The sequence below is a fragment of the Anguilla anguilla genome, chromosome 8 (genome assembly GCF_013347855.1).
Source record: "Anguilla anguilla isolate fAngAng1 chromosome 8, fAngAng1.pri, whole genome shotgun sequence".
In the NCBI taxonomy this organism is placed as follows: Eukaryota; Metazoa; Chordata; class Actinopteri; order Anguilliformes; family Anguillidae; genus Anguilla; species Anguilla anguilla.
The window spans coordinates 53,629,776-53,643,430 of record NC_049208.1 but is presented as its reverse complement, the minus strand read 5'-3'; the positions used below and the strand labels follow the sequence as shown (position 1 = coordinate 53,643,430).

The window sequence follows — 13,655 nt, the reverse complement described above, 5'->3', positions numbered from 1 at the left end:
ACATTTTTCATAATTCATAAATACAGTACATAAGATTTGTTACGCGTTAACAGGCAGGCTGTGAGCATGTTGCATGCAACACAGCGCTTTTCCGCCAAGAGCATTATAAATAATCACAAAACCGAACAGCTTTGTTGTGTAGCTTGTGTTAGTTGTGTTAACACGCCCAGTAAGCAGTGAGTTACAGGTAAACTGGAATTCAGACAGGGTGCGTGAAATGGATGCTCCAAAACTCGGGGGTTATAGACACCCCCCCCCCCCTCCCTCCCTCCCTCCCTCCCTCCCTCCCTCCCTCCAGATCAAAAGACATGTGCCAGACACCCCACAATTCCACAATTCCCTGTCATCTCGGCCACGCCCCTCTCGCAAGCTCTGAATGTGTGACTTTACAATCATGCCGAGAACACAATACAATCATGTCAGTCGACTTATGAAACTACAATCTGTTCAGATAAAAATAGTACAACTATGACAGAACGATCGAGGGGGATTATGGATTATATGTAGTTTACACATGGTAGGTTGGAGGTGCCTGGTCGACATGGCTGTTTCTCTGTTTAAGTGTTCTGAGTGCCTTAGACACAGTACAGCACACATCACATTTCTCTCATTTTGCACATGATCAGAACTAAAATTCTACCAGGACTTTAAAAAATAAAATAAAATTCACAATATCATGACCATAACCAGGCAGCAGTGACAAGCTCTGTCTATGGAAATTGAGTGTCACAAAAAAAAAAAACCCCAGTACATCTTAAATGTACTTTCATCCCACCTCCCATTGCGATCCTCGACCCCCCCACCCCCCCCCCACCCCCCACCCCCAGTCCGTCTGAGAAGAACCGCTGGGAGTCCGCTGCGCGTGGTCCGCGTGTGGCACGCGTGTGTTTCGCGTGTCGCACATTTTCTTCAGTCCCGGTAGCTCAGACAGGAAGTAGCGCGCGGTAGCCGCAGTAGAGGCAGCCTCGAGGGGGAAATGCACTCGCTTGTAGTTTTTGTACAGTCCCAGCAGGTGGCAGTCTTGAGTTCGGTTCAAACAACTCTGTACCCCCAGTTTAAAAACAAAAAAAACTGAAATACTAAAATACTTTGTCATTACTTCTTCCAAGAAAAAAAAATTAAAATTAAAGAACAACGAAAACATTTACAAAAATCACTGACCACGATAACGTCTTTAACACAGATATACAAATGGACCATCAGTTAAAATGTAAAATAAAAGTCTTTTTTTTCTTTCACCTTCCCAGAATCCACCCCATATTTACATCCCTGGGTACGTCTCACCTGTGCAGGTACCTCAGACAGGAAGGGGAGGAGCCACCTTGCGCTAAGCTGTGACAGCCACATCCTGTTCCTGTTTCTGGCAGGGAATTCATATTGGGGGAGGGACGAGGGACGGGGGAGGGGGGCTGGGGGCGGGCTTAGCATATCAAAGCCCGAATCCCCCCCCCCCCCCCCAGAACTCAAACTGAACAGGAAACCCGTACCTCCTTTGAATTTCAAAATGGGACCTCAAACCCAATGCTGTTACTTAAGCTCCGCCCCTCTATAAAATGTGACGGTATCAGTAACAGCTCTTAAAACTCGGACCCCAACAGGAAATAAACGACTAAAAAAAAAAAAATTAAAATAAAGACACAAACAGAGTCACACATTGCACTCACTATGCAACGACACAACTGTACGCGTTTTACACTGTAAAAAAAAAAAGCTTTTCAAGAAACAAAACAAAAAGCTATATACACAGGCCGTTCAGCGCAAGCTCACACACGCACACGCATTTCACGTGGGTTTTTTTAAGGGTTTGTGCGTACTCACATGCGTGTGTGTGTGCATAACCACAATTTACAGGCCTCTTACAAAAAGGGCTTTTTTTTCTAGTTTTTTTTTTATACAGTACAATGATTTAACTGCCTTCCTTTAAACACAAAAACACATTTTATGTTAGCTTTTTCTGTCTGTCCACTAATCCATCCTCCTGATCACTAACAAGACGCAGAACCTTCTGATCCGAGCGTAGAACACCACGACCAGGAGAGAGGAGTCCACTGAGTGTTTACGAGGGCAGTGGGCGTGGTCCGCGGGAAGTGTCCCCCGCCTCCCATTGGTGGAGGAGCCCTGGCGGGCGGAGTCAGGGGTGCACCTTGAAGGCCAGCAGCTGCTCGGAGTGCATGTTGTTGAGGGAGCGGAGGTCGGGCAGTTTGAGGAGCAGCTTGGTGAAGATGGCCGCCTCGTTGGGGTGGTTCTTCATGATCAGACTCCGCAGGGCCCGAATCAGCGTCTCCTGCAGGGCCTCCACAGAGTTCACATTCTCTATCCCAGAACGATCTGCGGGGCGAGGAACGCACAGACTGAGGACAGGAAGTGTGCTGCCTGGGAACAGGAAGTGGACTATCTGGGAACAGGAAGTGGTCTATCTGTGAAGAGTCTTGTATGTAGACAGGCAACTAATAATCAGTATCCTGTTTGTGGACAAGATATGGACAGGAAGCAGCCTATCTGGGAACAGGAAGTGGACAGTCAGGGAACAGGAAGTGGTCTATCTCGAAACAGGAAGTAGACTATCTGGGAACAGGAAGTGGACTTTCGGGGAACAGGAAGTGGGCTATCTGTGAATAGGAAGCACCCTATCTGGCAAGAGGAAGTGGGCTGTGTGAGGACAGGAAGTGGGCTGTGTGAGGACAGGAAGTGGGCTGCGCGAGGACAGGAAGTGGGCTGCGTGAGGACAGGAAGTGGGCTGTATGAGGACAGAAAATGTGGGGCTCACCGGCAGAGACGAGCACGACGGCAGTGAAGAGGCTCATCTCCTCCTCGCTCAGGCCCAGGGCCGTCAGCTTCTGGGTGAAGTCCAGCATGGAGGTGAGCAGGTGTCCGGCGCCCATGGAGCGCAGGGCCTCCACACCGTACTTCTTACCGCTCAGGAAGGTGACCGTGCGGTCCTGCGCGTCGAACAGCGAGGCGAAGCGCACCACCAGCACCTGCGCAGAGGAAAGGGGCGGGGCGTTAGAGCAGGGGGCGGGGCATACATTTGGGGCCCGAGAGCCATAGCAGGGGCGAGGCATACATTTTGGGGCGGGGCATAAGACGGGATAGGGTGTAAGAGACAGAGGTTCAGCCGAGCGGCGTTTCTGGACCGTACCTCGAACGTCCCCGCCTTCAGCAGGCTGACCTGGTCGGCCTGCGACAGGTCCCGGAACCCCGGGACGCGTTTGGCGAACTCCACCACCTCGCGCACCGCCGGGGTGAAGCTGAGCGAGAACTCCTCCCACACGTCCCGGCCAGACGTGTGGGGGTCCACGTGCGGGGAGACGTTCATGGGGCACACCTGCAGGCAGAGGGGGGGGACACTGAAGGACTCAGTTTATACAGACAGAGTGCATCTATATTACAGAACATTCACATCTAAATATACACCCACACTCTACACTACACTACACTACACACATACACACACACTTAACTCACACACACACACTCACACCCCACACACACACATACACTCACACACACTTAACTCACACACACACCCTACGCACTCACACACACTTTCTCACACCCCACACACACACTACACACACACTCACACCCCACACACCCCACACACACACACACCCTACGCACTCACACACACTTTCTCACACCCCCCACACACACTCACCAGGTGCATCCTGTTGCCTCCGCTCCAGAGAGGGCCCCTGAAAGCCCCATGGGCGGCCATGTTGTGCTGGAGACCGTGGGCTCTGTGAAAGCTGTGCGCGTAGGCGGGGCAGTGGCCAGAGGGGGCGCTGTCGGCCAGCCGGGCGGGGCAGTAGCTGTGGGCGGGGTCTTCGCGGTAGTGGCCCATGGCGGGTGGGAGTGGGCGAGGCCCCAGCGCCATGCTGGCGATGTTGTTCCGCTGGTTCCAGCCCTCCCGGTTCTCCTGGGCCACGCCTCCTGACTCTCCATGGCCACGCCCCTGAGGGGGCGGGGCACTGGGGGCCGGGCTCTCCTCCTGCTCCTGGTTGTACATGAAGGTCTCCTGGTGAGCCCTGGTCACCGTGCCGACGACCTCTTCCTCCCCGCTCTCCGACCCGCTGGAGGAGGAGGCGGAGCTCGAGGAGGTGTCCATGGCGACCGGGGGTTCTGGGTCGGGGCGGGGCTCCTGCTGGCCACGCCCAGGCGAGGGGGCGGGCAGGCAGCGGGAGCGGGCGGGGCTGGAGCCGCCAGGGGCGGGGTCTGAGACGGACACCGGGGACTGGCCACCGAGGGGCGGGGTCAGGTGGGCGAGGGGCGGGGCCAGGTCGGCGAGGGGCGGGGCCTGGTCTCCGATGGGCGGGGCCTGGTTGGCGTGCAGCTGGCTGTTGTTCATCATGTCGTTCATGGCGCTCTGCATCTCCAGGAGCATCCGCTGCTTCTCCCGCTTGGGTATGCGCCCGAAACGCACCGCTGCAGGGAGAGAGAGGGAGGAAGAGAGACATCACAGACAGCTCAGCTGCAGGGACAGAGAGGGAGGAAGAGAGACATTACAGACAGCTCAGCTGCAGGGAGAGAGAGGGAGGAAGAGAGACATTACAAACAGCTCAGCTGCAGGGAGAGAGAGGGAGGAAGAGAGACATTACAGACAGCTCAGCTGCAGGGAGAGAGAGGGAGGAAGAGAGACATTACAGACAGTTCAGCTGCAGGGAGAGAGAGGGAGGAAGAGAGACATCACAGACAGCTCAGCTGCAGGGACAGAGAGAGAGGAAGAGAGACATTACAGACAGCTCAGCTGCAGGGAGAGAGAGGGAGGAAGAGACATCACAGACAGTTCAGCTGCAGGGACAGAGAGAGAGGAAGAGAGACATCACAGACAGTTCAGCTGCAGGGAGAGAGAGGGAGGAAGAGAGACATCACAGACAGCTCAGCTGCAGGGAGAGAGAGGGAGGAAGAGAGACATTGCAGACAGCTCAGCTGCAGGGAGAGAGAGGGAGGAAGAGAGACATTACAGACAGCTCAGCTGCAGGGAGAGAGAGGGAGGAAGAGAGACATTACAGACAGCTCAGCTGCAGGGACAGAGAGGGAGGAAGAGAGACATTACAGACAGCTCAGCTGCAGGGAGAGAGAGGGAGGAAGAGAGACATTACAGACAGCTCAGCTGCAGGGAGAGAGAGGGAGGAAGAGAGACATTACAGACAGTTCAGCTGCAGGGACAGAGAGGGAGGAAGAGAGACATCACAGACAGCTCAGCTGCAGGGAGAGAGAGGGAGGAAGAGAGACATCACAGACAGTTCAGCTGCAGGGAGAGAGAGGGAGGAAGAGAGACATCACAGACAGTTCAGCTGCAGGGACAGAGAGGGAGGAAGAGAGACATTACAGACAGCTCAGCTGCAGGGAGAGAGAGGGAGGAAGAGAGACATTACAGACAGCTCAGCTGCAGGGACAGAGAGGGAGGAAGAGAGACATTACAGACAGCTCAGCTGCAGGGAGAGAGAGGGAGGAAGAGAGACATTACAGACAGTTCAGCTGCAGGGACAGAGAGGGAGGAAGAGAGACATCACAGACAGTTCAGCTGCAGGGAAAGTACAGATGTAGGCACTGGTGAATGCATATGTAGGGAAAGGTAAGTACAGGTGTAGGTACAGGTAAAGGGGTGAGGTAAAGGGGATGGGGCATGCAGAGGAGATGTGCAGGTAAAGGGGAGGGGCAGGTAAATGGGGAGGGGCAGGTGAAGGGGGCGGGGCATGCAGAGGGGACGTGCAGGTAAAGGGGAGGGGCAGGTGAAGGGGGCGGGGCATGCAGAGGGGACGTGCAGGTAATGGGGGAGTAGCAGGTAAATTGGGATGTGGATGTAAAGAAGGCGTGACATGTAAAGGGGGCGGGGCCGCGCAGAGGGGCGGGGGCGGGGCTTACCGTCCCGGGACATGCCCACCAGCAGACACTTCTTGAAGCGGCACTGCTGGCAGCGGTTGCGGTTCACCCTGACGATGGGGCAGTTCTCGCTCTTAAGGCACTTCTTGTACTGGATGTTCTGCTGGATGCTCCTCCGGAAGAATCCCTGCCCGGGGGAGGGGGGGTCAAAGGTCAGGGGTCAAAGTCTGGGTCGCACAGCTGGACTCGGAGGTCGCGCGTGTATTTTCAGCTCCTCGGGAAGCTCCTAAAATCTCTCGCGACTGCGTCCCGCAGGAGCAGCAGACATTTTCCTGGCATATTTGACGTGACTCCCGTGAGAAACGTGAGGGCAGCAGGAAGTGGGGCCACTGGCCTAAGGCCGTCTGGCTGCATTAAAACATAAAACAAAACGCTCACAAAAGAGAAGGCGGAACTACTTTTTGAGAGAACCCGTGTTTCCCTAGGGGGAATGATTTGGAGCGTACATGCAGGGGCTTCGATGCACTGAAACTGAAGAAACCGGCACTACTGCTGGGCTGCAGGCTTAGTTCTCCCGGATGGCGGTCATGCTCATTAATGGCCAGCAGAGGGCCTCGTTTCTTTCTTTGTTTGTTTTATTTTTAAATGGAGGTTTTGGCTCACCTTGCAGCCCTCGCAGGCGTGGACGCCGTAGTGGAACCCCGAGGCCACGTCGCCGCACACCTTGCACAGCAACACCAGGCCGCTGATCTCTGCAACGTGACAAACGCACCGAGTCACACACACACGGGACGACGCGCCACGAAACAAACACAGCGTAAGACTCCCGCGGCGAAACGGGCCCTGGGCCCCCGACCCAATCGGTCGCCTCTCCTGTCACTCACTCGTAATGCCGCCCTTGGCGGACGAGGCGGAGCGCCCGGCCTTGGCTGCGGCGGGGGTCCGGGGTTGGGCGTGCGGGTGGGCGGAGTCGGCCGTCGGGCCCCGCCCACTGCCCGAGGAGGAGGAGGAGGAGGAAGAGGAGGAGCTATGGGTCGGTGAGGAGGACTGGTAGCTGCCGTTGGAGCTGTCGCTGTGGCAGGACTCCGGGCTGGAGGCGGAGCTTGAGGAGCTTATGTATGCTATTACACCTCCTGGCAGAAAGGTGGCGACAAACGAACATGAATGTCAGTTTAATCCAGAGATCACCGTACATGAAGGGACAAGGGAAGAATACAATAACCCATATATCTAAACTGCACAATTTTTCACTAGACTGTCACCATTTGGCTCTCCCTAGAATGAATTACTCTGGTTAACTGCAAACACATCAAGCACAGTGTGACTTTTGCACCTTAAAAGTACATATTCAGTATATATGCGGCTGTATAAAAGGATGCAATGTAAATGCTATGCAAAAAAAACGTGTAAGTCGCTCCGGAAAAGAGTGTCTGCTAAATGCCTGTAACGTAAAATGTGCATTAAAAAAAACATATACCACTGCATACGGTGTTTGGACAGATCTTGCGATAGTGGACGTGGGTTAAGGATACCACGGCAAAGACCAGGGCTAACGGCTAACAGGCCGAGCTGTGCTCAATTTTTTAAAACCTGGAAACAACGCCTAAATTAGTGCAAAGGGTAAGTTTGTAATTATAGTACTTACCCATAAGGCACTGCGTTTTGCTTAGCCAGGGAAAGTGGACCAGACAAGCTAATGTTGCCCCCCCCCCCCCCTCCCTGCCTGACCTGGATTGCCGTTCTCCGTGGTTAGATAACACCGTTACATAATGCCGGCTTTAAACGTATGTAGGCGGTCTTGAACGTACACTGCCCTCGAGACAGAAAGGGTACTTTAAATAGTTAAATTTCACCAAGTACGTAAATAAAAAAATTACCAGGCTGACTTTTTAATCTTGAGCTGGGTGCTCAAGAATAAAAATATTTAAACAGCTTGAAAGTGCTATTGTCTTCCTTTGTGTGAGGGGGAAAATATAATTAGTGTAACTCCTATGCACAGATAAGGACAGCCTACCGTAATAAATACAGCTAGAGAAAATTAAAAGAGCTCTGTTTTGGAAGAAGAGAGAGGAGCGACTGGCCAAGTCGCAGTGTGCACTTGAAAGCAAAATTTCATTCATTAATAGTTTACTGGGGAGTTGCACGCAAGCAAAAATAGAAATAACATAAATCCACGGCTCTATTACTTTACGCGTAAATGGTGAAGTATATAACCAATGCGATTACAATATGCAAGGACAATTAAAATGCACGCTAAATTCAACAGGTATAGGGTGACATGGGTCTGCACACGTGACTCGGACATGTGTCTTTGGCGAAACCCACCCGTAGTATCAACCACTGGCGACCTACAGAGACGGAGAAAGTAAGCAAGGCCGGCGGTTCTCCTTAATTTAACGAGCATCTATGATTACTTCAGAAGCTCTCCCTTTTTTAATAACAGTCTTCTAGCGATATAACCCTCTTTCGAATAAAACTGGCGTTTTTTACTGACGTTCAGATATTACAGTCGAGGGATCTGTTTGAAGCACGACAATGGAGCAGGCTTTAAATTATTTCTGAATATTTCGCAGAACTTTCAAAGGCAGACTGGTCCACATACTACGTAACCAGTAGGCTGTGCAATAATAATACGACACACTTCTTAAAACGCACGGAGAATCGCGGATGGACAGGACGATCGGTGATGCTCCTAAAACACGCCCCCACGTGGACCCGACATGTTTCTTGCGCGCCAGGGGCTGCGGAAAGTGGGTCACTGCGCGCACAGCCTGCGCCGTCCTCACGTGTATCCGCAGCTAATCGCCGCACCAGCACGCCGCACAGAATTATGCAATGGCTGCGTCACAGCCCCGTCGACCAATCAGAGAGGACGCACGGGGAGCGTAAACACAGGTGCACATGGCTACGATGACCGCTCCATGTGAGCCCTGGAACTGCATTGCCGTTCCAGGCAGCTACTGCCGTAATAACAACACAGTGGACCTCCTAACCTAGATATTTTGGAGGTTCAAACTGGCTGGGTAAAACAGTCAACATTTTGTGAAGCATTGTTACACGACATATATGCCTGTCAAATGGTAAAGAGGAAACATTTCGAGAGTTTTTATAAAAACCGCTTGTCGGTTAACATTCAAAATGAAAGTAGCAACCTAACGTTAGCTCCCCGATTCATTCTTACTGGAGCAACCTAGATGCCCATCTGGCAGCAAACTAACTCACGCATCGAAAACATTCATTATCGATTGTTTTCTCAGCAAATGTGCAAATCGGAGCTGACAATTGCCCACATAAAAGCAAGTTAACGTGACGGGATTCTCACCTGCTTTTGTCGACTCCATGCTCCCCGTCTTCAGCAGACTCTTTTATCGACCTTAAAATCGAAGCCGTTTTATTTTCGTTCTTAGCAACTTTTTTGAAAAGTCGCCGTCCGACAGTGCACAGCGTAGGCTATCTGCCCCCGGCAACAGCTAGCTATTAGAAACCAGGCATCTAACAGCAAGAGCTGGAGGCGAGCGGTAGCCTTCCGAATGAATGGATAAATCCAGATTTGCTTCTGTCTACAGCAACAGAAACGTAAAGCGATATCTTGGTAGTTGGCTAAACGAATTCACCAAGTACCTTTAAGTTAACTCTAGATTCTTGTCGTTTGACCGTTCTATTTATTTACTATCTGTGCCAAGTCGCCTGTCGTTCTTGTCTCTCCCTCCCTCGAACGAAGAATGACTTTTCTGTAATTAAACTGGGTGGTTAAGTAAGAGACGGGCAGTTGTAAGAACTCACTGTACTCAGCACTGGATACGCTACTGACTGCACCGACCAGTGGGTTTGGCAGTCACGACCCACTTCGTTAGCTCCGCCCCCTCAGAGCCGCAGCGCGAGCCAATGTAACCCAGTGACACAGTTTCGCGAGTTCGGACGAGCATTTAGGGGCGTGTCGTTGGGCACTCCCCCAAACCACCCCCTAAAAAGTGGGGTCCCCACTTTTGGGAGAAACTAAGGGCGCTGGTAGTTTGCTCAAAACTCACAGTTCAGCAAGGAAGAGGATCACCGGCTGTGAACAATATTACAGTAGAGCAGTGGAAACAAACCCTCTTCCTGGATCTACCATCCTGTAGGCTTTCATTTCAACCCTAATTTGGGACACCCGATTCTACTAATTAGCAGCCCAACAAGACCTCTAGCTGTTGAACGAGGTGTGTTGTGTTATGGTTGCAGTGCAAACCTACAGGACGGTAGATCTGCAGGAACAAGGGTTGGGCAGCCCTGCCCTAGCTGTGGAATGAGGTGCACTTTGTTAAGGTGTGTGAGTGAAAACCTGCAGGACAGTAGATCTCCAGGAACAGCGCTGGGTCACCACCGCAGTATAGCAAGATTTGCAATGGGAATTAAACGCTGGCTTGCATTCTTTCCCCTCTGTTAGCCTACCTGTTTTACCTGAATTGGCCCAAGAATAGGTGTGTGTGTGTGTGTGTGTTATAGCGGTGTCAGCAGCTATTCCAAGGGCCCTGACTGACAGGCACCCTTAAAAAAATATTTGAATATAGGATTTTCTGGGGTGGTGGAGCCCAATGTGAGATCTTTTCATGGGGACCCAAATTCCTTGATTCCCCCTGATGGTTGGTACAGTATTGAACATGGCAGGGGGTGTCAAATGCAACATTTTTACCAACGTTCAACAAAATTTTTTCATTTTTTTTCCCCCCATGGATGACGTTTGAAACATATGTGAATAGGCTGCAGTCCCACAGACAAAAAAATGGATTTTTAAAAAAAAGGAACAGGCTCGGCCACAAGCTTTCTTTCAGGAGTGGAGGCATTGAATCTGATCTGATCTGATCTGATCCGTTCGGTATGCATAGAACGGGGCAGGCTGGTGACTCACATACATGGCAAGAGGAGGGCAGAGGCTAATTAAACACCATAAAGGATAAAATTCTGCATATGCGAGCAATAAAAACTACGAAAGGCGGGATCGGTTTATGGATGCCATGCTAAATTGGAGCGTTATAAATGAGGTACAAACGCTGACCCAGATCTGGGCCGGGACATCGCGCCGAAGCAGTGCCAGTTATGGGCATGGGCGGCGTTGGCGTTCACCTTGGGCACCATCCATCTCAAGGGGGGGGGTGGGGTTGGGGGTTGGGGGGGGGGGTGCAATTGGGAAGTGAGCCGACTCGAAGGAGAGGTCACAGCCGGTACCTGTGTCCAGTACAGTAAACAGGGAAGCCCCAGGGGATCGGGAACGTAATGTCCCGAACCAAAGGTTATATTTAATTAATACTAAACCTCCCTGACACAATCACAGCACGTACAGTACGGGCCGGAACTTTGACCAGCTCTCTCAGTGTTCTCTAAGTGCAGAGAGAGGACCAACGGTGTCTCTGGTGATGTCATTGGCTGACTAGGATGTTACAGGCTAGCACGAGTTTAAATGCACTCCTGTCTGTGTTAGATCCTCCCACTGATGAGCAAGGCAGCCTCTCTCCTGTAGTACTGCGTGTCAGTCTATGGTGTGTAAAATAGTCACTGGCTCTCCTGTAGTACTGTGTCTGAAAATCATGAATATTTTGTCTGTGTGTACGTTTATAATATTTGAATCATACTTTCAGTTGCTCTAATGTCATACAGTTATAAGAGTGGCGATCATTTTTAAACTGAGTTGGCAGAAATGCATTTTTCTCACTCACCATTTATCATCTTGGATCTAAACAATATCTGAAACTGCACCAGCTAAAAGCTTAAAAGTGTTCAGCATTTTGTGTGCAGGCAACACTAAAACGTAATTAATCATTTGTGGCTGCATTTAAAATATATATATATTTTGATCAAGTTTACACATCTACTTAGTGTCTGGGTTCTGGGTAGAGGCCAGTCAATTTATATAAAATTGTGTAGGTTTATATACATTTTTGCTGCCACAAGTCCGAAACTTTAAGCATTTTTTCCTTATGTACTGAATACTTAAATATTCTGACATAAAATAGTTGAACTTAAATAGTTGCATTTCTCCATAATTAACTTGGAGACCTGTTCTGATATTTTATAGTTGTCTACTTTATATAGAGTGAACGATCTAAAGATAATTTTTCACATATTTATTTACAATGATGTGTGTATTTGAAATTTAAGGCGCAGGTTTATTTTCCTGACTGCATGATCTAAAAGCAAAGCTGGAAGTTACTCGTATTTTTCTATTGTGATGTCACAGTGGAGCGCCGCAAAGTATCGCCTTCTCTTCCTTGTAGGATCCCTGGACAGAGGGAACGAAGCAACAATGCTTTTGCCAAACACTAGGTGGTGCTAAATATACTCTTCACTTCCTCTGTATATAAAATTATAAAAGCTTTGGATAAAAGTGTCTGCGAGATAAATGTAATGTAATGTAATATACAAATGCCGTGAACAGTGATACACACTGAATATCGTATACAGTCTTCATGCTGAAAACAACACAAGATAAAGATGTCTAGTTTGCCAAAATGTCATTTCTAAGCACGAGGCAGTGGTCTGTGAGCGTGTCCATTGTCATAGATTCTTACTTAAAGGGTAGGCACCGCATAATGGCATCCCCCAAAGATATTAGACCAATTTTTTTTAGTCTAGACTAGAGGTTTATCGTTAAATTAAGCTGAAATTGTTTTTGAAATTATGGCTTCAAATTTGCAAACTGATTGCTTCCGACGGAAAGAACGACGTCCCGCTGGAAAATTACTTCTGTGATCTGTGACGTCATAAGGCGAACACGAACAGCTCAGCTATTATACCTTTCGGCTGAAAAGATGGCAGAAATGGACAGCATCGAAATATCTGATTCTGAATAAAAGGACATTATCGGTGGCTCGGATGACTCCGACTCTGATGAGCCTGTAGAAGACTTAACCGCTGATCCTGATACCGCAATACAGCCGTTCAGGTTTGAGCCAGAGGTGAGCAGAGCTTGAGGATTCTCCCCAAAGCCAACACCCACAGCACCTTCTGGGAAATTAGCTTCTTAGCCATCTTGCCCAAATACATAAAAGACTGACAACAGTGTGCATCCAGTACAAGGATATTGGACATGCTAAGGGGGTGGATGCTAACCGTGGGCCTTCACTGAAGGATCACTTCTGATTGGGAGCCCACTGATCGGACCTCTGATTGGTTAAAAGGTAAACTGGCATAATGCTAAGTGAATATTTTGGTTCGCCAGTCGGCTGTGGACGATATTAAGAACTTGCTGTCAGGATAAACAAAATATGAATAGGCTAAATATCCTATTCCTTTGGTTCTTTATATACAGCTCTTAAAAATGTGATTTTGAGTAATGGGTTTTGAATACTGGTTGTTACCCCTTTAACATCTCAACAGAAATGTAGGCATGGCAGTGCTAGGGTTCGACCTCACAAGTTGACGTCTTCTAAATGAACTGGATTTGGTTGACAACGCAGTTTAATAGTTTTTTTATCAGGACAGTAGCCTTCGCAAACAGAACTACTTTTTCAAAACACTTACTGGCTGTGTGCTAATTATCCTCCCCTTCAGCTCTTGCGAGCCTCTCGAATGCAGTAATGCACTCGGGTTTGCATGTGCCTCTGGGTAGGAGTGTCTGTGATGTGCCTCTGGGTAAGAGTGTCTGTGAACTAAACGGATGTAATTTAACCCAGGCGAAGCTCCGGTTAACCCCCCCCAGCTCTTCAGGGTACCAGCCTGCCCCCAGCTGTGTGGCGGGATGCACATGTATAAACACGTCACCATGGCAACAGCATCCAAGCACGTCACCATGGGCGACAGCCTCTGCGTGCACGTTGCCAAGGGCGACAGCATCCGCACACACGTGTCACCGCGGG

At 50.1% G+C, this 13,655-nt stretch overlaps 1 protein-coding gene across 1 annotated transcript; it reads right to left on the bottom strand.

Moving 5' to 3' along the window:
• Positions 1-1,816: 1,816 nt before the first annotated feature.
• nr1d2b (nuclear receptor subfamily 1, group D, member 2b) lies at positions 1,817-9,666 on the bottom strand. The gene is made up of 8 exons (XM_035428727.1): positions 9,149-9,666; positions 6,711-6,959; positions 6,490-6,578; positions 5,869-6,013; positions 3,659-4,425; positions 3,140-3,325; positions 2,768-2,978; positions 1,817-2,328 (listed from the first exon to the last, which is right to left on the bottom strand). Exons 1-8 carry the CDS (start codon positions 9,165-9,167, stop codon positions 2,132-2,134), a joined length of 1,863 nt encoding a protein of 620 aa, XP_035284618.1. The 5' UTR covers positions 9,168-9,666; the 3' UTR covers positions 1,817-2,131.
• Between the last annotated feature and the right edge of the window lie 3,989 nt (positions 9,667-13,655).